Here is a 22,419-nt window from a genome sequence, read left to right on the forward strand (position 1 = left end):
TGGCTTTTCAACAGTATATAATAATATATATGTTGTTTATGCGTAAATTTAAAAAAAATGTAACCGCAAAAACTCACTAATGGCTAACTAAATTCTGAACTTCACTTCGTTTTCCTATTTAATTCTCTTCTAAAACATATATTAAAAAAATGTCTAAGTTTACAAATTTTAAGTTGTGCCAATTCAAAGTTTAATCATTTTTCCTAAACAATTTTGTTCTAAAAGTTTCTAAACGTTATATACAGTTTTGTAGATAATTTAATTACCTTTCTAACGATATATAATACTTATAATATATTTGAACTAAATTTAAACGTGATAAGCATAAATATAAAGCACGAACATTTATTTATAACTCGAAGTATTTCAAATTTGGAGCTGTCAAGCGTCCATGTTGGATTCGGAACTGTCAAGTAGACATTTTGGTTTTTGCAACTGTCAACATTTTAAATATAATTATAATGAATGTTATTCAATTAATAATATGCAATTATTTTTTGCAAATATTTTGTGCAAAATTGAAATAATAATTACGTAACTTTAAATAGTAAAATTGTGCAAATTTTATTAAAATTTGCTGACAAGCATCCTGAATTTTCTGGCTACTAAAACACTTTTTCAATATCTTTATGCATAAACTATATTTAAAACATTCAATAAATACAATTAATTAATATAATATACAACCTTGATAAAAAAAAAAACATCAAGGTTCAAATAATGTACAATTCGGTAATATGAGGAATGTTAAACAAATATGTAACAACAAAGATATTGTATTTTTAAATAATATTGATCACGTTGCATTGTAATAATACTAAACAATCTATTTACAATTAAAAACACTCCTTCACAAACTTAATTCTCCTTCTTGATACGTGTGGATGTCATTCTGTAAATAATGGAGTCCCTTCCGGGGTCCATTGTGGAGATCGAGATACAGATAGCTAGTAGCGAGAAGAAAAAGGCTACTCCAAACCATAAGATGATGTTAAAAACCACCGGGTAGGAGTCGTTGTATTCTTTAGCTAGGTTGAAATCGGGTTCTTTTGGGGCATCATCTGCTTGCCTTGTTTTACGTGTTAAGACGTCATTGGAGGTTAGTACTGTAAACAGCACTTTGCCTTTGTAGGTTTTGTCGAAGGCTTCGCTTAAAGTTTTGATGGCTTTGGTGAGCTCTGTTTTGGCTTTGTCGGTGTCTTCGGGGGATTTGAAATTTGTTGATAAGCGGAAGAAGAACAGGCTAGGGCGCTCATCAGGGGTTAGTTCTAAGACTTTGTCAGATAAAGCGTTGAGGACACCCAGGTCTTTCACAAACTTCTCTGGTAAATCACTTTGTACCGGTTTGGGTGATACAACACCAAAGACACGCTCAGAATTAACGTTACCATTAGGTAATTCCAAGTTCACAAGAGTCAAATCATCGAAGGGATAACGTTCTTTGAAACGTTTATCCAAGGAGTCCCAAGTATTATCCAATTCCTCATCAACAACCAAAGGATAGGTATTCTTCGAATCCAAACTAAGTTTATCGGTGCCTTCTACAACTACAGTGACTACAGCTTTAGGTAATTGAAAAGGATTTAATTTACTCACTCCGTCCCATTCGGCAGAACTCTGCTCCGATGTCAATCCTAGGGCTACGGAATACAATTCCTTTAACAAAGATTGGGGTAAAGGTGTCTCGCCTTGGAATTGGATTCCATTTGGAGAATTTAATACACTTAATTCCCCATTACAATATATGCTGGCCACAAGGGGCAGTAAATAAATTAGAACCTTTTGCCACATTTTATTACGTACGAATGCGATTTTATCCTGTGATCAATAAATTTTTAGTCATATGATTTTCTGTCATATGACTGCACTTGTCAATGGCGAATGGCGTGACGTGAGGTGACAATGAGAACTGTCAGATAAAAGATTTATTTTCCTTATAGATGAAATTAGGTTTGTATTTTCCGAATTATAATACTTAAAATAGTATAAATTGCAAATTGTTAATTAAATTGAATATTGTATTTGTTATAATTATATTTATGCGTTGACAGTTGCAAAATCAAAATGTCTTCTTGACAGTTCCGAATGCAACATGGCGGCTTGACGCCGCCAATTTTAAAATAGTTCAAGTTATAAATAAATGTTCGTAGTTTATATTTATATGCATTTTATTTAAATTTATTAAAATATAATATAAGTATATATATATATATATATATATATATATATATATAATATAAGTATCAAATTGATAAAAGATTTATTTTCCTTATAGATAAAATTGTGTTTGCATTTTGCTAATTCTAATACATAATAGACGCATAATTGTTAATTCATTTTCGCATTTTTAAGTATCGTTATTAAATTTTATGTTGACAGTTGCAAATTCAAAATGTCCTCTTGGCAGTTCCGAATGCAACATGGCGGCTTGACGGCGCCAATTTGAAAATAGTTCAAGTTAAAAATAAATGTTCGTGGTTTATATTTAAATTTAATTTGTTTAATATAAATGAAATATATTATGAGTATTATATGTCATTAGAAAGCTAATCAAATTCTCTACAAATCTGTATATACCGTTTAATATGGTTTAGCACAACATTAAATAATTATTTGTGAATTTTAAAATTGGATATTTTACTATTGAAAATAGTTGTGTTATAAAAAAATAAATATTCAGAAAATAATTTGCAACAAAAATAGATAAATATAAATTGCTTTGTATTAATTCAATATTACATTCTTTATAATTTAATTTAAAAAGTTGCAAATTCAAAATGTCGACTTGACAGTTCCAATTCTTTTTTATATCCACGTTTATTTTATTATAAATAATTTAAATATAACAATAGTATTATATATTGTTAGAAAGGTAATAAAATTATCTACAAATCTGTATAGAAAAATTTGCGAAGTTTAAGTTTTATTATTTAATTATTCATAATCATGCAACAAGTACTGATAATATTTATAAGTAATTTTTTAATAATCCAACAGTTACAAATCTAAAAATGCGTATTTGTCAACATTTTAATAAACATTGTATTAATATATAATAATATATTAAAACTTAGTTAAAAAATAACAAATAATGCAATATTAAACAAATGTCCAAGCAACTATAAAGTGATAATATTAAAACACAAAGTTTAACTAATTTTCCTCAAAAATTTGTTAGAAAAATATTAAAACCATAATTACAGATTTATACACTGTTTAATACGATTTTTAATGGAATATATTAATATATAAGTGTTTTATAAAAATAAATCAGGAAATAACGCAAATTTAAAAAAATGTACCTAAAAATTATTGATGTATAATATTTTATTGTAATATATACGTAATAATAATAGTATTATATATTGTTTAAAAGGTAATAAAATTGTCTACAAATCTGTATACAACGTTTAATAACTTTTCTAACAAAATTAGTAAAACAAAATCTGCGAATTTGAAAATTTAGTTAGCCATTGATGAATTTCTTTGGTTACATTTAAATAAATTTACGTTTATTTTGCAAAAAATTTGTTATACAACATATATATTGTTATATATCTTTAAAAAGCTAATAAAATTATCTACAACAACAATTAATTACGTTTTAAACAAAATTATTCATAAAATAGTTCTAGATTCATGTAAAACTAATTAAAATTAACAGTTCTAAAAATTATGAATTAAAATAAATAAGATTGTAATAAAGTTGTTATCAATTCAAATTAAAAAAAAATTTTTTGATGTCATTTGAAAGATCTTAATGGCAACAATACAAAAATATAAAGCATTTTGAATTTTGATTCAACTTGTTTAACAAAATGTGCAAAAATATGGTTTTATTTGTTAAGGGACAAGTAAAGACGTTGTCATGAAAAATTAAATAAAAATTCATTGCAGGTTTTAATATAAAAAGTATCAAAGAGTATACTCTTTGAAACTTTTTATATCAAAACCTGCAATGAATTTTTATAATATATATTATAAATATATGTTTATATGTGGATAAATATATAAAGCATTTTAAATTTTGATTTATTTTCTTTAACAAAATTTGTAACAAAATAGGTTTAGTGTTCAACGTCCTATAACATTAGTTTTATCGGTTGCACTTTTTAAATCCAGGATTATTTTATTATAAATTATTAAAATATAACAATAGTATTATATATTGTTAGCAAGCTAATAAAATTATCTACATATCTGCATATAACGTTTATTAACTTTTCAAACAAAATTGAATAAGAAAATTGTGTAAAATGTAAAATCTACTTAGCCATTGGTGAATTTCATTGGTTACGATTTTTATATTTACGTTCATATTGCTAAACTTTGTTATACAACATATATATTATTATATATCGTTAAAAAGCTAATAAAATTATTCACAACTATACGTATACCACACTTTAACATGTTTCGAACAAAATTTTTCACAAAATAGTTTTAAACTTTGTTATCAAAATGAATTTTATAGTATCAGTTTTATCTTTTGCACGCAAATTATTTACGAATCTGCATATAACGTTTAATAACTTTTCAAACAAAATTAGTAAAACAAAATCTGCGAATTTGAAAATTTAGTTAGCCATTGGTGGATTTCATTGGTTACATTTTTTCAAATTTGGCACTATTATATTAAAATTCATCCCTAAGTTTATTTATAATTATATATGTTCAGAAAGTAGATAAAATTAGCTATAAATCGGTATATAACAATTTAAATGGTATGGAACAAAGATATATTTAAAAAATTGAAATTAAACAACGATTTATATCTATTTCATAGTGTTTGGTCAAACATTTTTTTTAGATTTTAATTATTTTTTTAAATAATTTGTTTCAATGTATATATATTGTTATATATTATTAGAAAGTAGATGAAATTATCTATAAATCTGTATATAACAATTTGTTAGTGTTGGGACATAATTATGCAAAAATAATTCGTTAAACTTTGAAATCTTTATAAGGCTCCCAGGACAACGCTTTGTTTTATATTTAAATTCATTTTGCTTAAATTTAATTAAATATATTAATATTATTATATATCATTAGAAAGCTAATTGAACTATCTACAAATCTGTATATAACGATGATATAACGTTTCAAAATTTTTCGAACAAAATCTTGTAAGAAAACTCCATGAAAACTCTAAAATTCATCATATAGTTAATAAAAATATTTATTTTAACATTATTATTTGCAACATTTTATATATTTAATTTACAACAAAAATATATTTTTAATAAATTGTTAGGTTGATAATGCATTGCTAAAATTAATTAAATATTACATTTATTATAATTATATTTAAAAAGTTGACAGTTGCAAAATCAAAATGCCCTCTTGACAGTTCCGAATCCAACATGGACGCTTGACAGCTCAAACAAACAAATTTGACATTTTACACAAAAGTAAATAATAATTGTTATTATTATATAAATGCGTAAAAAATGATTTAATTGACGCATTTTAAATTAAAAACAAAACGCACAATTAATTTTAAGAAATTGCAAAATCAAAATATTTTCTTGACAGTTTCAAATCCAACATGGACGCTTGACAGCTCCACTTTGTTTTGTCAAAATTTAATAAAAGATATTAACGTTATTATACATTTTTAATAAACTAATAAAAATTATCTACAAATATATATATAACCTTCAATGACTTTTTAAACAAAATTAAATATTATGTTGACAGTTGCAAAATACAAAATGTCCTCCTGACAGTTCCGAATCCAACATGGACGCTTGACAGCTCGAACTGTCAAACTCATGTAAATATTTATATAATAACAAAGCACTTTTTACACATTTATATATTAATATTAATTATATAATAATATTAATCATTATACATTATATTTATTAACGCACAAAAATTAATTTTAAACAATTGACAATTACTATTATGGAAAGTGTTCGTGAAGGCTACGCAACAGCCCCAACAGACATATGCATACAAATAAATCCACCAGAAACAATAACAAGTTCAAATAGTTCTTTATCTTTAGAAGAGGAGTCTCAGGCTATTCCTTCGGGGCTTATTAAGTATAAATGGCAATTGATATTAGGAGATGTAAATAGAAGTTGACTTAGTAAAATATATTGTACAATGAGTCTAATGTCTTTTTTTTTATAGAAAGCGACTCTGCCAGAAATTCTACATAGTATCGAGCAATGCAAAGCTCTAGTTTTGGAGACTGAAAGTGGCTCTGAAGAACGTAAATGGGTTGTCAGACATTTGGTGGAGTTACGACTGTGTGCAGAGGAGTTAAAGGATGCTTTGGAGGATCCTAATTTACAAAAGGATCTTACAAAAGTATTTATTAACTTTAATTAAGCCCAAATTTATTAGGTGTACAACTTTGCTTCCGCCGTTTTTACAAAGTGAGTTCTTTACAATAACGGCGGACGCAAAGTTGTACATGTAATATATTTTCAAATGCTATTTTAAAGTATAGAGAGTTGTTGTAGAGCATTGGGGAAAAAGACAATATTATAGATTATTTAATTCTGAACAAATTGGCCAAAGACATCGTTCAAATTAAACAAATAGTTTAGAAGTTATGGCATTTATAATACATCAGTGCGTTAAATTTCACACAACTTTGCTTCCGCCGTTTTTTTAAAGCGAGTTCTTTACAAAAGCGGCGGACGCAAAGTTGTACACGTGATATGTTTTTAAATGCTATTTTGAAGTATACTGACTAGTTGTAGAGCATTGGGGTAAAGACAATATTATAGATTGTTTAATTCTGAACAAATTTGCCGAAGACACCGTTCATATTAAACAAATAGTTTAGAAGTTATAGTGCATACAATAAATCAGTGTTTTAAATTTCATACAACTTTGCTTCCGCCGTTTTTACAAAGCAAGTTCTTTACAATAACGGCGGACACAAAGTTGTACACGTGATATGTTTTCAAAAACGTTTTAAAATATACGAAGTTGTTGTAGAGCATTGGGATAAAAGACAATATTGTAGATAATTTAATTCTACACAAATTTCTCATACACATCATTCATATCAATCGAATGGTTTAGAAGTTACAAGCGATTTAGTGAATAAATGCACCTACACGTTGTACTATATATGATGCAGCGGGTCTAAAGTGCGTTAAGAAGTTTTACTTCAAATATAGGCATGTTGGGTATCAAATGAAAAGTCTCGACGAATACTAACTAAATATCATAGTAACAAATTCAACAAACCAGCAGGGTTCCGTACACTTAATTTAATAGATTTCTAATATCAATTTTTGCACTTTTGAAGTATATCAAGTTGCATTAGAGTTTTATAATATTAGACAATCTTGTAGATTATTTAATTTCCAACAAATTTACCAAAGACATCGTTTATATTAAACAAATAGTTTAGAAGTTATAGCATGTATAATAAATAAGTGCTTTAAATTTCACACAACTTTGCTCCCGCCGTTTTCCAATACGAATTCCTTACAAAAGCGGCAAAGTTGTGCACGTGATATATTTTTAAATTCGATTTTAAAATATACGGAGTTGCTATAGGGCATCATAATGTTAGGCAATATTGTAGATAATTTAATTCTGCACAAATTTCTCATACACATCATTAATATCAATCGAATGGTTTAGAAGTTACAAGCGATTTAGTAAATAAATGCACCTACACGTTGTATGTACTATATATAATGCAGCGGGTAAAGTGCGTTAAGAAGTTTTACTTCAAATATAGGCATGTGGGGTATCAAATGAAAGGTCTCGACGAATACTAACTAAATATCATAGTAAGAAATTCAACAAACCAGCAGGGTTCCGTACACTTAATTTATGAAATTTCTAATATAAATTTTTGCAATTATGCCAAGTTGCAGTAGGGCATCATAATGTTAGACAATATTGTGTATAATTTAATTTTAAATAAATTTACCAAAGACACCGTTCATATTAAACAAATAGTTTAGAAGTTATAGTGCATACAATAAATAAGTGCTTTAAATTTCATACATTTTTGCTTCCGCCGTTGTTTACAAAAACGGCGGACGCAAAGTTGTATATAGTAAAATAAGTCAAAATTAAAAAAAAACTCAAATCGGTTACAATTTGATCGTTAGTAGAGTTCTTTTAGTTTTCAACACATCTATATCAACAAATCATTAAAGTAATATTTTTAATACTTTACAATTTTCTTCAGCCAGTTTGCTCGTCAGTAGAGTCCCTTTTCATATTTTACCCAGTTTTTAAGTTGCTCGTCAGTAGAGTCCTTTTTTATTTTTCTATTTATTTATTTAATTTGCTCGTCAGTAGAGCCCTTTTTTAATTTTCTCTCTAGATATTTAATTTGCTCGTCAGTAGAGTCCTTTTTTAATTTTCTCTCTAGATATTTAATTTTCTTGTCAGTAGAGTCCTTTTTTATTTTTCTATTTATTTATTTAATTTGCTCGTCAGTAGAGCCCTTTTTCAATTTTCTATTTATTTATTTAATTTGCTCGTCAGTAGAGCCCTCTTTTAATTTTCTCTCTAGATATTTAATTTGCTCGTCAGTAGAGTCCTTTTTTAATTTTCTCTTAGATATTTAATTTGCTCGTCAGTAGAGTCCCATTTTTAATTTCAAGGTAGAATAATAAATATTAATAAAAGTCTGTTTTTATATGCAGGTTTTAATTTTCTTGTTAGTAGAGTCCTTTTTCACTTTTCTATCTAAATATATAATTTGTTTGTCCTTTGGTAATTTTCTATACTCAGATTTTATTTTCTATCTATCATCATAGATTGCTCTTGCTCTTCAGTAGAGTTCTCTTTTTCATGTTCTAAAATTAAATTTTATTTGCTCTTTGTTGATAAATTTAAAATGTTGTCAAAAAAGAGACTCTACTGACGAGCAAACTGAAACTAAATACAAAAGGAACTTTACTGACGAGCAAATGATAATTTTGATAGAAAGAGAGACTCTGTATATTTTATACACAGAGTTGTAGATAATTTTATTACTGTTCTAACAATATATAACACTATTATCATATTTTAATTTTGTATAACAAAATAAACGTTTGTATAAAAGCAAATATATAATTAATGACTTTTAACACATTGTGCTAATAACTAGATACTAAATTTTAAATTTACAGATTTTTCCTAATTTATTTTGTTAGAAAACTTATTAAACGTTATATACAGATTTGTAGATAATTTTATTATCTTTTTAACTATATATAACACTATTGTCATATTTTAACTTTGTATAACAAAATAAACGTGCAACCGATGAAACTACATACATATTGAATGCAGCAAAACAACTAATTATAATTTGTATATAAAATGTTTTGAAATTACTGCATTTAATTCATAACAATGTACCCAAACACACATGAAGTTGTCCGCGGTTTGGTACTGTCAACTCTTTTCCGACCGTTAACATTTGAATTTGAATTTGCAATATAATATTTGTGTATTTTAGTCACTCGTATATTTGGCTCGTTTAATTGTTTTAAACAAAAATACTGCACATTTTCAATTTAGTATTATTTTATGCAAAAACTATCGTCTTTTATATTAAATTTTGTTTTTTTTTCAGGTAATATTAGGGCATCATTTTAAATTAAGACAACAAGCACCGACTACTAGAAGACAACATTGCGATCATTGCAGTGGAACAATATGGAGCGTTGTACAAGCTTCTTATATTTGTACAGGTAAATAATAACAATAATAATAATAATAATAATAATAATAATTATTATTATTATTATTATTTTACTTTTTAGATTGTGGTTTCTGCTGCCACCACAAATGTGTCGGCCACATTTTGCGAGTTTGTGCAAATGTGATTGTTACAGAAATGGGAAAACCGATCATAGATATTTGTCCTGAGAAAGGATTGGCTTCACAATTTTATAAATGCTTTGAATGCAAGACATTGCTAATAAATAGTAAGTAGGTATAAAGTCATACAGATAAAAATAATAGTAAATATTTATATAACTTCTTTCATATTTTAATTGTCTAGTAATTTATTATAATAATACAATTATAATTGAACAGTTTGTAGTCTAAAATATTATAGGCCTATGAAAAATGATTTAATTTTAAAAATGTTTTGGTCTAAGCGCCATTACGTTAAATGCAGTAAATGTTAAATGAACATTTTACCCGAGAGAAAATATAAAAGAGTTGAGGAGAAAGTTTAGTCAGATATCGAACCAAAAAAATTCAATGAATGCAAATTTAAAGTTTAACCATTTTTTCTAGACAATTTTGTTTTAAAACTTGTAAATTTGTATATACGTAATTATAGATAATTTAATTAGCATTCTAATAATATATAATACTATTAATATATTTAAATAAATTCAAGCAAAATAAATATAAATATAAACCAACGACATTTATTTATAACTCGAATTATTTCAAATTTGGAGCTGTCAATCGTCCATGTTGGATTCAGAACTGTCAAGTAGACATTTTGAAATTTTCAACTGTCAACATTTTAAATATAATTATAATCAATGTAATATTTAATTACTAACTTGCAATTAAATTATTTTTTTCATAAATCAATTATATATAATATGTTTCAAATAAATTAACTAATAACTAGATACTAAATTTTATAATTCATAAATTTTTCTTACTAAATTTTGTTAGAAAAGTCATCAAACGGTATATTCAGATTTGTAGATAATTTAATTATCTTTCTAATGATATATAATAATGTTAATATATTTAATTAAATTTAAACAAAATAATTATAAATATAAACTAAAGCGTTGAAGCTCAAGTAATGCTGGCGCTCGACAAAGATTTTAATTTCAAAGTTTAACAAATTATTTTTGCATAATTTTGTTCCAATACTATCAAATTGTTATATACAGATTTATAGATAATTTTATCTACTTTCTAAAGAAATAATATTATAAATAACCATAAAGATGAATTTTAGTACAATAGTGATAAATATACAAAAACGTAACCAATGAAATCCACCAATGGTAACTAAATTTTTAAGTTCACATATTTTTCTTATTTAATTTTGTTCGAACACTTATAAAACGTTATATACAGATTTGTAGACAATTTTATCACCTTTCTAACAGTATATAATATTATTGTTATATTTTAATAATAATTTTAATGTTAATAAAATAAATGTGGATATAAAAAAGTGCAACCGATGACACTAATAATATAAAATGACACTTTAAAGTTTAAAAATATTTTATAAATAAATTTGTATGAAACGTGTGCAAATGTTATTTAAAGAGTTGTAGATGATTTTATTAGCTTTTTAACGATATATAATAATATATATATGTTAGAACAAATTTTAGCAATATAAACGTAAATATAAAAAATGTAGTACAAACTACAAGCAACTGAATGTTCACTTTTGAAGTTTAAAAAAAATATATAAATTTGTTCTAAAAGTTACAAAGTGTTATATACAGAGTTGTAGATAGTTTTATTAGCTTTTTAACGATATATAATAATATATATGCATTAAAACAAATTTAAACACTATAAACGTAAATATAAAAAAATGTAAATATTCACTTTCAAAGTTTAAACATGTGTTTTAACATAATTTTGTTTTAAAGGTTATAAATTGTTATATACAGATTTATGGATAATTTTATTAGCTTTCTAGCGATATATAATAATCTACATGTTGTAAACAAAGTTTAATAATATAACCGTGAAGAGAAAAAAATGTAACCTATAAAACTCACCAATGGCTAAGTAATGTTTCAACTTTATCGTTTTTTTTAACAAATTTTGTTTGAAAAGTTATTAAACGTTATATACAGATTTGTAGAAAATTTTATTAACTTTCCAACAATATATAACACTATTGTTATATTTAAATTTTTTATAATAAATTAAACGTGCAACTGATGAAACTAACATACATATTGATGCAGCAAAACAACTAATTATAATCTGTATATAAAACGTTTTAAAATTACTGCATTTAATATAGAACATTGTACCCAACACACATGAAGTTGTCTGCGGTTCGGTACTGTCAACTCTTTTTTAACCGTTAATAACATTTGAATTTGAATTTACATTGTTTGTATTTTTATCACCATTAACTGTAATATTATATTTTTGAACAATATATAATAAACTTGTTATAATTAAATTATTTATAATAAAATAAGCGTGTATATAAAAAAGTGCACCAAAAGCAAATAAACTAAGTTCATAAGATGTTATGAAACGTTGGTAAAGATCAGTCGGGCCTTTTCTTCTTAATTAATAAGATATAGTTTATAAAGTTTTTGGTCTAAACAAGAATTGTCAAATATTATAGGCCAAGAGAAACCTTATTTATAAATGATAAAATTGAGTAAATAAAATATTAAAATAAAAGTTTAACGTAATGAGACGTATCTTCAGGGCATACATAGTACATGTTTTATCTAAAAAGCTTTTTCATGTTATTAAATGTATTAACTATTTTAGCTATTTTAAGTTATGAAATTTATCAGTTTATTAACTAATGTTCTAAACTTCATTAACATCGTATTTAAAAGCGAAAAAAAAAATTAAAAAAAAAACTGAAATATTTACATGTTTCAATTTATCAAATTTAAATAAACATTAAATTAAATCTTAAATATGTTTATGTATTCTAAAAGCACAACATTTATTTTACAATTTTTTTAAATACATCCGAAACCTTGTCGTTACAAAAAGACACTCTGTATATGCTAAACAACTTATTATAATTTGTATATAAAATGTCTTATAAAATTACTGCATTAATTGTGAACAAAGTACCCAACGCATGAAGTTGTACACGGTTTGGTACTGTCAACTCTTGTTTTGACCGTTAACGTTTGAATTTGAATTAACAAAATATATTTAAATAATATATTTAATACTTTTATAAACTTTTATATCGGAGTGTATATAACTGTTGGCATGGAATCGTAGTAAATTTATCTAGTTTCTCTCTATCTAACCGAAAAGGGGTGCTTTTATATGATATTTGTGAGTTATTTGACAAAAACCAAAAAAATGTCCCGAATTTTCTATTTGTTTCCAAAGAATAATGAAAGATCGAATTCAAAGTCGTTTTATTGTGTTTTATCATTAACAATAATATTATTAAATACGATTTTATTAGGTTTTAAACAATATATATATTTAATTATTTAAATATGATTTTAATATAATATTATTTATCCTTTACAAAGCTACATATAAAGGATACGCTGCTTGTTTGGGACAATATTTAATTCAAACAGGTTTGAAAGATTTGTAAATAATTTTGTTAATAAAAATATATATAATAAAATAATTAGTAGATATATTAATGGGACAATTTTGTTTGCAGAAAATCTGGATCCTAGACTTTGTGATTACACAGGGAACTATTATTGTTCGACATGCCATTGGAATTCAGTAAGTATGTATATATATATATATATATATATATATACATATATACACATGTACATATATAATTAGTAAAGTTAAATAATATAGTAAAGTAAACCAAAATTAAATAATGTATATGCAATTTTGAACTTATTGCGTTATTCATTAAACTGAATTATATAATTTCATCTGCCAACATCTACTGTATCTTATATTATTTTAATTTCTGGCACATCTCAGCTGCTCTTCGGCAATAATAATGCAGACATTACATTTTTCTTGAATATTATATTCTAATATTATCTAGGCTTATAATTTCAGTTAAATTCAAATTTCAAGTGAATTGGATATTTCTCAGTTCAAATGTTTTCAATGTCAAAGAATGATAAGTGTTTTTTTGTAATTTTTGCCATTTATTTCTACAATATTACTATAGTTAGCTTTATTGTTCGTTAAATCTTGAAAATGTTCTTTGATAAACTCAAAAAATATTTATCAAAATCCGAATAACCGTTTAGGAGGAGTATCAATTCATACATCATTACAGAAGAATTTTATATATAAGATATATATATATATATATATATATATATAATATATTTATATTTATTTCTTTTTACAGGAGGCAATTATCCCAGCAAGAGTTATCCAAAATTGGGATTTTGAACCACGTCCTGTAAGCCAATCATCTTTGCAAGTTCTAAATTTATTTTACAATCGTCCTGTGATCGATTTACAAAGACTGAACCCGAGACTGTTGGATTTTGTTCCTGAATTAAGTGTTGTCAAGGTACTAATTTATATTTATATGTATATGTATATGTATATATATATATATATATATATATATAATATAATATAATCTTACTATTAAACATATTATATTGTAAATTCAAATTCAAATGTTAACGGTTAAAAAAGAGTTGACAGTATCAAACCGCGAACAACTTCATGTGTGTCGAGTACATTGTTCAAAATTAAATGCAGTAATTTTAAAACATTTTTTGTATACAAATTGTAATAAGTTGTTTTGTTGCATTCAACATGTATGTTAGTTTCATCGTTCGCACGTTTATTTTATTATAAATAAATAAAATAGAACAATAGTATTATATATTGTTGGAAAGGTAATAAAATTATCTACAAATCTATTAAGAAAATCAATTTCTTTTCCATTAGAGTCCTTTTGATGTTCAATATGACATTCTATTAATAATTTCTAATAATATTATATAGGTTATAAGTTCGTCAGAAGAGTTTTTTTTTATGTTTAAATCATGTTTGTTTGTCAGAAGAGTTCTTATGCTGTTTTTTAAAAGAGGTTACATATTTTATTCTCCATAATTCAGTCGATAACCAGTTTGACAGTCAGTAGAGTTCTTTCTTAGTTCTCAAAATTGAACAACAATTTTCTTAGTAGAGTCCTTGCTTCTGATCCGCACAGAACGTTTTAAATATATAGTAATTGTGATTTTACTTAATTTTATTTTTAATAATTTGTTGCAACTACTAAATAATTTAACATCTAGAAACAATTATCAACAATAATCTAAATTTAAATAAAAAGAGGACAGAATCAAGAATACAATTTCCATTAAAATGTATTCGTAGTATGTTGATTTAATATAAAATGAAACCAAATAATAAAATTAATAATTATATATAAATAAATAAAATTTCTGAATAATAAAAGTAATACTAGAAAAACAGTAAAGTAGTATAGAAACATTAAGTGACAGATAATAATTAAAAATAAAAAAATAATTGATAAAAATTGTAATATTATAAAACACAAATATTATATTATAAATTCAAATTCAAACGTTAACGGTCGCGAAAGAGTTGACAGCACCAACCCGCGTACAACTTCGTGTGTGTTGAGTACATTGTTCAAAATTAAATGCAGTAATTTTATAATACATTTTATATACAAATTATAATAAGTTGTTTTGCTGCATTCAATATGTATGTTAGTTTCATCAGTTGTACGTTTGTTTTATTATGAATAATTAAAATATAACAATAGTATTATATATTGTTAGAAAAGTAATGAAATTGTCCACAAAACTGTATATAAGGTTTAATAACTTTTTGAACAAAATTTAGCAAGAGAAGTGTGTAAAATTGAAACTGTAGTCAGCTATTGGTAGTGGTTACATTTTTTTCTAATTACGACTATAATGCTAAAATTTGTTTTACAACATATATATTATTATATATCGTTAAAAAGCTAATAAAATTATAGTTTAAAGACTTAGTTTTGGGAACAAAATTAACTAAAAAAAATCTGCGAATTTTAAAATTTAGTATCTAGTTATCAGCGTCCATAATTATATATTTGATCCGTAGCACTTTTTTATACAAACGTTTATTTTATTACACAAAATTAAAATATAATTATATTATATATAACAATAGTATTATATATTGTTAGAAAGGTAATAAAATTATCTACAAATCTGTCTAAACAAATATGTTTTCTTTCTCACATCTGCCTCAAATGCTCGTCAGTAGAGTCCTTTTGATGTTCAATATGACATTCTATTAATAATTTCTAATAATTATATATAGGTTATAAGTTCGCTTGTCAAAAGAGTTCCTTTTTTGTGTTTAAATCAAGTTAGTTTGTCAAAAGAGTTCTTGTTTTGTTTTGTGTGAATGAACTTTTTATTAGTCATATTATAATTTATAGTTTTCATATTTTATTCTCAATAATTCAGTCGATAACCAGTTTGGCAGTCAGTAGAGTTCTTTCTTACTTCTCAAAATTGAACTATTGAACTATTGTTATATATTTTTAGTAGAGTCCTATACTAATTGTGATTTTACTAATTCTATTTAACTAATAATTGATTTTATTTTAAATGAGTTGTTTTGCAATTATATAAAAATTTAATATTATTGTTGATGATAAAAACACAAATATTGTATTGTAAATTGAAATTCAAATGTTAACGGTCAGAAAAGAGTTGGCAGTACCAACTTGGAGACTACTTCATGTGTGTTGGGTACATTGTTCAAAATTAAATGCAGTAATTTAAAAACATTTTATATACAAATTAGTAGAAGAGTTGCACTTTTTTTATAAATATGCGTATTTTATTATAAATTATTAAGATATAACAATAATATTGTATATTGTTAGATAGCTAATAAAATTATCTATAAAACTGTATATAACGTTTAAAAACTTTTCAAACAAAATTAAATAAGAAAAATCTGTAAAGTTTAAAATTTAGTCCGCATTGGTGGTTTTATTCCTTACATTTGCTTATATTTACATTTATATTGCAAAAATTGTTTTACAACAAATATATTATTATATACCATTGAAAAGCTAATAGAATTGTCTACAACTCTGTATACCACACTTCATCACGTTTCAAACAAAATTATTTACAAAATATTTGCAAACTTTGAAATGGCATTTTGTATTATTAGATTCACCGGTTGCACTTTTTTATATACACCTTTATTTTATTATACATTCTTATAATATAACAACAATACTATATTTTAATACTTAATATTTATTTATTAGTTAATACTTAAAATATGCGAGCAATTGTTCAAAAATGTAATATTATAAATAATGACAAATAATATGTAGCAAATTCAAATTTAAATGTTAACGGTCAAAACAAGAGTTGACAGTACCGAACCGCGTACAACTTCATGTTAGTTGGGTACATTGTTCAAAATTAAATTCAGTAAATTTTATGTTAATTATTTATTAACAAATAACAATAGTATTCTAAGAAAGTTGATACCAAATTGTCTCGTATCGATGGGTACTTTGTTACATATTAAATGCAGTAATTTTATTTTCTATTAGAAGCATCATCAAGTTAAATACTTCAATGAGCATCGAAGACATTTAATTTTAGATAACTTAGAAAACTCAACTGTTGTATATATAAGTCTAGACGTTTTTTTACCGATTTAACTAATGTATAAACTAAATTTAAAAAAGTACTCCAAACAAATTACTCTTGTTATTTAACAAAAATCAATTATTAAATATTTTTTCTTATTTTTTAGAAAAATCGTGAAGACCTAGTATCAATGATGAAATATATAACAGCCTGTAGAAAGGCTCAAGAAGATAATTTAATACAACACATCACCGGAAAACGACATTTGGTGGAAGAATTTGTAGAAACCAAAGATTCCGGAGAATCACCGGAGTCATACTTTTTATACAGCATGTCGGATTTAGAAGGAATCTTCAATGGAAGCTTAAATAACTTTTTAATAGACTTGAGAGAGAAATATCGTATGCATATCATTAATTGTGAGGTAAAGTAGTATTTATATATATAAATATATAAATAGTTGTAAGTGGCCTAAGGCAACTTGTTTGGACTTTCTGGTACGAGTAAATAATTAATAAGAATTGAGATTTAACTTTAATTTTGAACCCTGTGGCTTTGTATAGTGTTTAAGTACGATTTTTAGATAGTGCTCGTCGAGACCTTTCATTTGATACCCAACATGCATTTTTACTTTTTGGAACATTTTGACCCACTGTACTGTATATAGTACGACGCGGTTCGACTCGCTTGTGCATTTATTTATTAAATTTATTGTAACTTTCAAACTGGCTGTCCAATATCAATAACATATTAGAGAAATTTGTTCAAAAATATTTTATCTACAATGTTTTCTAACATCGTAAGTCCGTACAGCTTTAATAACGCAAAAGAAAGTTAAAATTATGTCTGTAATTTTATTGAATGTATAGTGTACGGAACCCTATTAGTTTTTTCAGTCTATAACTATCATATTCGTAAAGGGCTCGTCGAGACCTTTCATTTGATACCCAGCATGCCTATATTTGAAGTAAAACTTGTAAGCTCATACTGGACCGAGAGTTCTGCAACCCAATGGTTTACTTTTTGTTACATATCTTGTAACTTTTGAACCGTTCGTTCAAATTGAGCGAAATATTCGGCAAAATTGTGCTAAATTAAATTATCTATAATATTGTATTGACAAAAATGATGTAAGGTGCTTATGTTTAATTTTGCATTCATTTAGTTTGCTCGTCAGTAGAGTTTCTTTTGACTTTTTTTCTTATTTGATAAATATATTATCACGTTTGTGCGTCAGTAGAGTCCTTAATTAAAGCTAATTTTTTGTCATATTTAAGAAACCAATAATAAATAAATAATCAATAAAAGTAATTGAAGTAAATCTTTTAAGGTGACTTCCAACAAGGTTGCGTTAAATGTTCTAGAAGATCGAGAAATATATATATAAATTAAAAATGGACTATACTGACCACCAAATTTATTATAAGTTCAGCATATTGTAATACAAGAAAATGACTATACTGTCAGGCAACATGAATATTAATCTAGATACAAATTAAGTTCGCTCGTCAGTAGAGTTTCTTTATTAATATTCTAGATAAAATTTAAGTTTGCTCATCAGTAGAGTCCCTTTTTTAATATTCTAGATAAAATTTCAGTTTGTTCGCCGGTAAAGTCCCTTTTTCTTATTCTTCTATATCAAAAATAAATTTGTTTGTCAGTAGAGTCTCTTTTTAAATTTTCTATATCAAAATCAAGTTTGGTCGTCAGTAGAGTCCCTTTTTAGATCCTAAATCAAAATTAAAGTTTGCTCGTCAGTAGGGTCCCTTTTTTATTCTATTAGATAAAAATTAAAGTTTGCTTGTCAGTAGACTCCTTTTTTAGATTCTAAATCAAAATTAAAGTTTGCTAGTTAGTAGAGTCCCTTTTTAAATCTTCTAGATGAAAATTTAAGTTTCCCTTTTTATCTTAAATATTAATTGTTTAAATTTAATAAATAGTAATGTTTAAAACATAAAATATCTTAATATGAAATTCGTATAAATTATTTACACGCATCCCGGGAAGTTCCAGCAATTTGCCTTAAGGCAAAATAACACTTTCAACTAGTTCATTATTTTTATTCGACTGCTATAAAATATGTCTCAATACCGAAACTAATTTTTACTAAAAAATATTGGAATAACGCTTACCATGCATATCCGAGCCTAAGTAAAAATGTATGAGAAAGCGTTGTGTTAGGTTCGGACGACATGGCGAGCACTCGTAGAATTTAAAATATTACAGTTTAGGTAAAGATTTTCTTACATCAAATATAGGCATGTGAGGTATCAAATGAAAGGTCTCGACGAGCACTAACCAAAAATACTAGTGACGTCCAAACCTGACTGGCAGGGTTCCGTACAGTTACACAAATCCAATATTCAACACTAATTTTCTAGTTTCTATTACAATTTTAAAGTATATCGAGTTGATTTGAGGATTGCTATTAAGTACAAGCATAGATAATTTAATTTAGAACATTTTTGTAGACTGTTTTATTTGCGTCAAACGATTTGTTTAAAAGTTACAAACAATTTAATAAATAAATCCACGGGAATGAGTTGTACTATAAATAGTACAGCGGGTCAAATATGAGTTAAGAAGTTTTACTTCAAATATAGGCATGTGGGGTATCAAATGAAAGGTCTCGACAAGCACTAACTAGAAATCATACTTAAATACTCTACAAAGCAACAGGGTTCCGTACATGATATTTATTTATTTCGTAATATCAATTTTTGGCAACTATGTTTAATTATGCACTAGTTATAACATTATTGTTTACTAATTATTAATTTTTTTCTAGATTTGCAAAGCAAAAGGCTATTTATGCGAACTGTGTGGCAACAACGAAATAATTTACCCTTTTGACAGTTGTGCGATGCCATGTTGGAAATGCAATTCGATATTCCATCGACTTTGTTGGACTAAAAAGGCAAAGTGTTGCCCGAAGTGCACGAGGATCGAGAGGAGACAAAACGAAGCCAAAATTGAAGAAAATGATACATAATAATAATAATAATATTTATATATATATATATATATATATATTTATAATATTTTATACAATAACTTATTTTATACATTTTAGAATATATAATATATAATTTTTGACAAATTGTATTTTTTTAATAATTCTTTATTTTATTATGCGCTCCGGCGGCATAGTCATTTTACCGTTGCGCTCGGATGCCGCCACTCCGGCGGCATGATATGATTTACCGTTAAGCTCGGATGCCGCCGCTCCGGCGGCAAATCGTGTCGGCGACGACTCGTCGCAAACTAAACTTACATTTAATTTTTTTTTATTTTTTAAAAATTAATTTACTATTACATTCATTTATTGATTGATTTATTAATTTTATAAATAAATATATAACAAAATTAATTTATTAGCTCATGAACCCCATAATTCTAATAAAGATCTGTGAAGAAATGATTTTTTAAGCAATATAGAGTGCAATTTTTTTTAATTTTCAAAATTTTCTATTTTATTATCATAATAACTATATTTAAAAGCAATATAACCATATTTTGAAAAAATCCGATACAAAAAAAAATTCCGAGTTGAGAGATAAGTATAGCACTATAATATTCCGAGCGCAGCGTACCGACTGGCAGTCCGACCCCCGAGTCGAAAGTGTTAAACTTACAGTTATACAATATTAGACAAAAGCGTAGATAATTTTATTATCTATAAACTAGCAAAAGATTGTATCAAAATAAATTTGATAGTTTAAAAGATATAAACAAAAATGTAAAAAAATGTACCACTTTTAACATTATATGATTGATCCCGCAAAAGTCTAACGTGAACGTCCGAATTACACGCCTCGACCGCACGCCTTGTAAAATTCCTTTTTAATTTCTGTCTCAATATTTAATTTGCTTGTCAGTAGAGTCCCTTTCTGTACTTTTGCTCGCTCGTCAGTAGAGTTCATTTTTTATCTTCTAGTCCCTTTATTAATTTTCAATTCGGTTGCCAGTAATGTCGTTTTTTCACATTCCAGAATTATATTAGTAAGCCAGTAAATTCCTAATTCTTTTATTGTAAAATTTACATTTTGCCAGTAGAGTCCTCTCTTCAACAAAGTACAATAATGTTATATAAAACTTCGTTTGTAACTTTTAAATGTCCTTCTACTTGTCAGTAGAGTTACTTTTTTATATTTGAAATTTATTTTCAGTTTGCTCGTCAGTAGAGTCCATTTCTATATTGTTTTAGTCGTTGTACGTCCCTTTTTTATCTCTCAAATCAAAATTAGTCCCTTTTTTATCTTTTAAGATAGTATAGCGAGTCGAATATGAGTTAAAAAGTTTTACTTCAAATATAGGCATGTGGGGTATCAACTAAAAGGTCTCACCAGCACTATTCAAATAACACACTTACAAACTCAATAAACCAATAGGGTTCTGTACACATAATTTACTTCATTTCTAATTTCTAATTTTTGCAATTTTAAAAGTACCAAGTTGTCGAAGAGTCATACTATGCAACATAATATTATAGATAATTTAATTTCGTATAAATTTGCTGAATATTTTGTTCAATTTGGAAGAACGGTTCAAAAGTTACAAGAGATATAACAAAAAGTAAACCATCGGGTTGCAGAACTCTTGGTCCAGTATGAGTTGAGAAGTTTTACTTCAAATATAGGCATGTGGAGTCTCGACGAGCACTAACAAAATATCATGTCAACAAACCAATAGGAAAATGTTAAACTACAGTAAAAAGAACTCTACTGAATTAGAACTAAATTTGAACTTGTAAAAAATAGAATAAAAAATGCTAATTATAAGATATAAAAAAAACTTTGCTGACGGGTACATTTATATTGTGCATAATCTTAAATGTAAAGATAAAAGGGACTCCACTGACGAGCAAAATTTAATTTCAAACTGATTGAAAAAAAGGACTCTACTGACGAGCAAAATTAAATTCTAACCTAGAAAATTATAAAAAGGGACTCTACTGACAAGCAAAATTTACTTCTGATCCTGAAAATAAAAAAGAAACTCTACTGGCAAATTTTAATAACCTAGAATATTGACAAAAGGGACTGTACTGACGAGAAAAATATAAATTTCGATCTAGAGAATTAAGAAAAGAGACTCTACTGACAAGCAAACTTGATTTTCATCAAGAATTTTGAAAAAAGGGACTCTACTGACGAGCAAATTCAAATTC

General features: G+C 25.9%; 2 protein-coding genes across 2 annotated transcripts; one reads left to right on the forward strand and one right to left on the reverse strand.

The window, feature by feature from the left end:
• Nucleotides 1-730: 730 nt before the first annotated feature.
• On the reverse strand, nucleotides 731-1,853 carry LOC113377171 (renin receptor-like). Its single transcript, XM_026617395.1, has one exon. It carries the CDS (start codon nucleotides 1,789-1,791, stop codon nucleotides 859-861), a length of 933 nt encoding a protein of 310 aa, XP_026473180.1. The 5' UTR covers nucleotides 1,792-1,853; the 3' UTR covers nucleotides 731-858.
• Nucleotides 1,854-5,913: 4,060 nt separating this feature from the next.
• Nucleotides 5,914-20,241, forward strand: LOC113378364 (differentially expressed in FDCP 8 homolog). Its single transcript, XM_026618900.1, has 9 exons — nucleotides 5,914-6,081; nucleotides 6,145-6,324; nucleotides 9,563-9,680; nucleotides 9,753-9,917; nucleotides 13,191-13,241; nucleotides 13,331-13,398; nucleotides 13,997-14,164; nucleotides 17,416-17,673; nucleotides 20,038-20,241. Exons 1-9 carry the CDS (start codon nucleotides 5,914-5,916, stop codon nucleotides 20,239-20,241), a joined length of 1,380 nt encoding a protein of 459 aa, XP_026474685.1.
• The last annotated feature ends 2,178 nt before the right edge of the window (nucleotides 20,242-22,419 follow it).

The sequence above is a fragment of the Ctenocephalides felis genome, unplaced genomic scaffold (assembly GCF_003426905.1).
Source record: "Ctenocephalides felis isolate EL2017-DRISC unplaced genomic scaffold, ASM342690v1 CF-g0.4_SCAFFOLD_01886, whole genome shotgun sequence".
NCBI classification, from domain to species: Eukaryota; Metazoa; Arthropoda; class Insecta; order Siphonaptera; family Pulicidae; genus Ctenocephalides; species Ctenocephalides felis.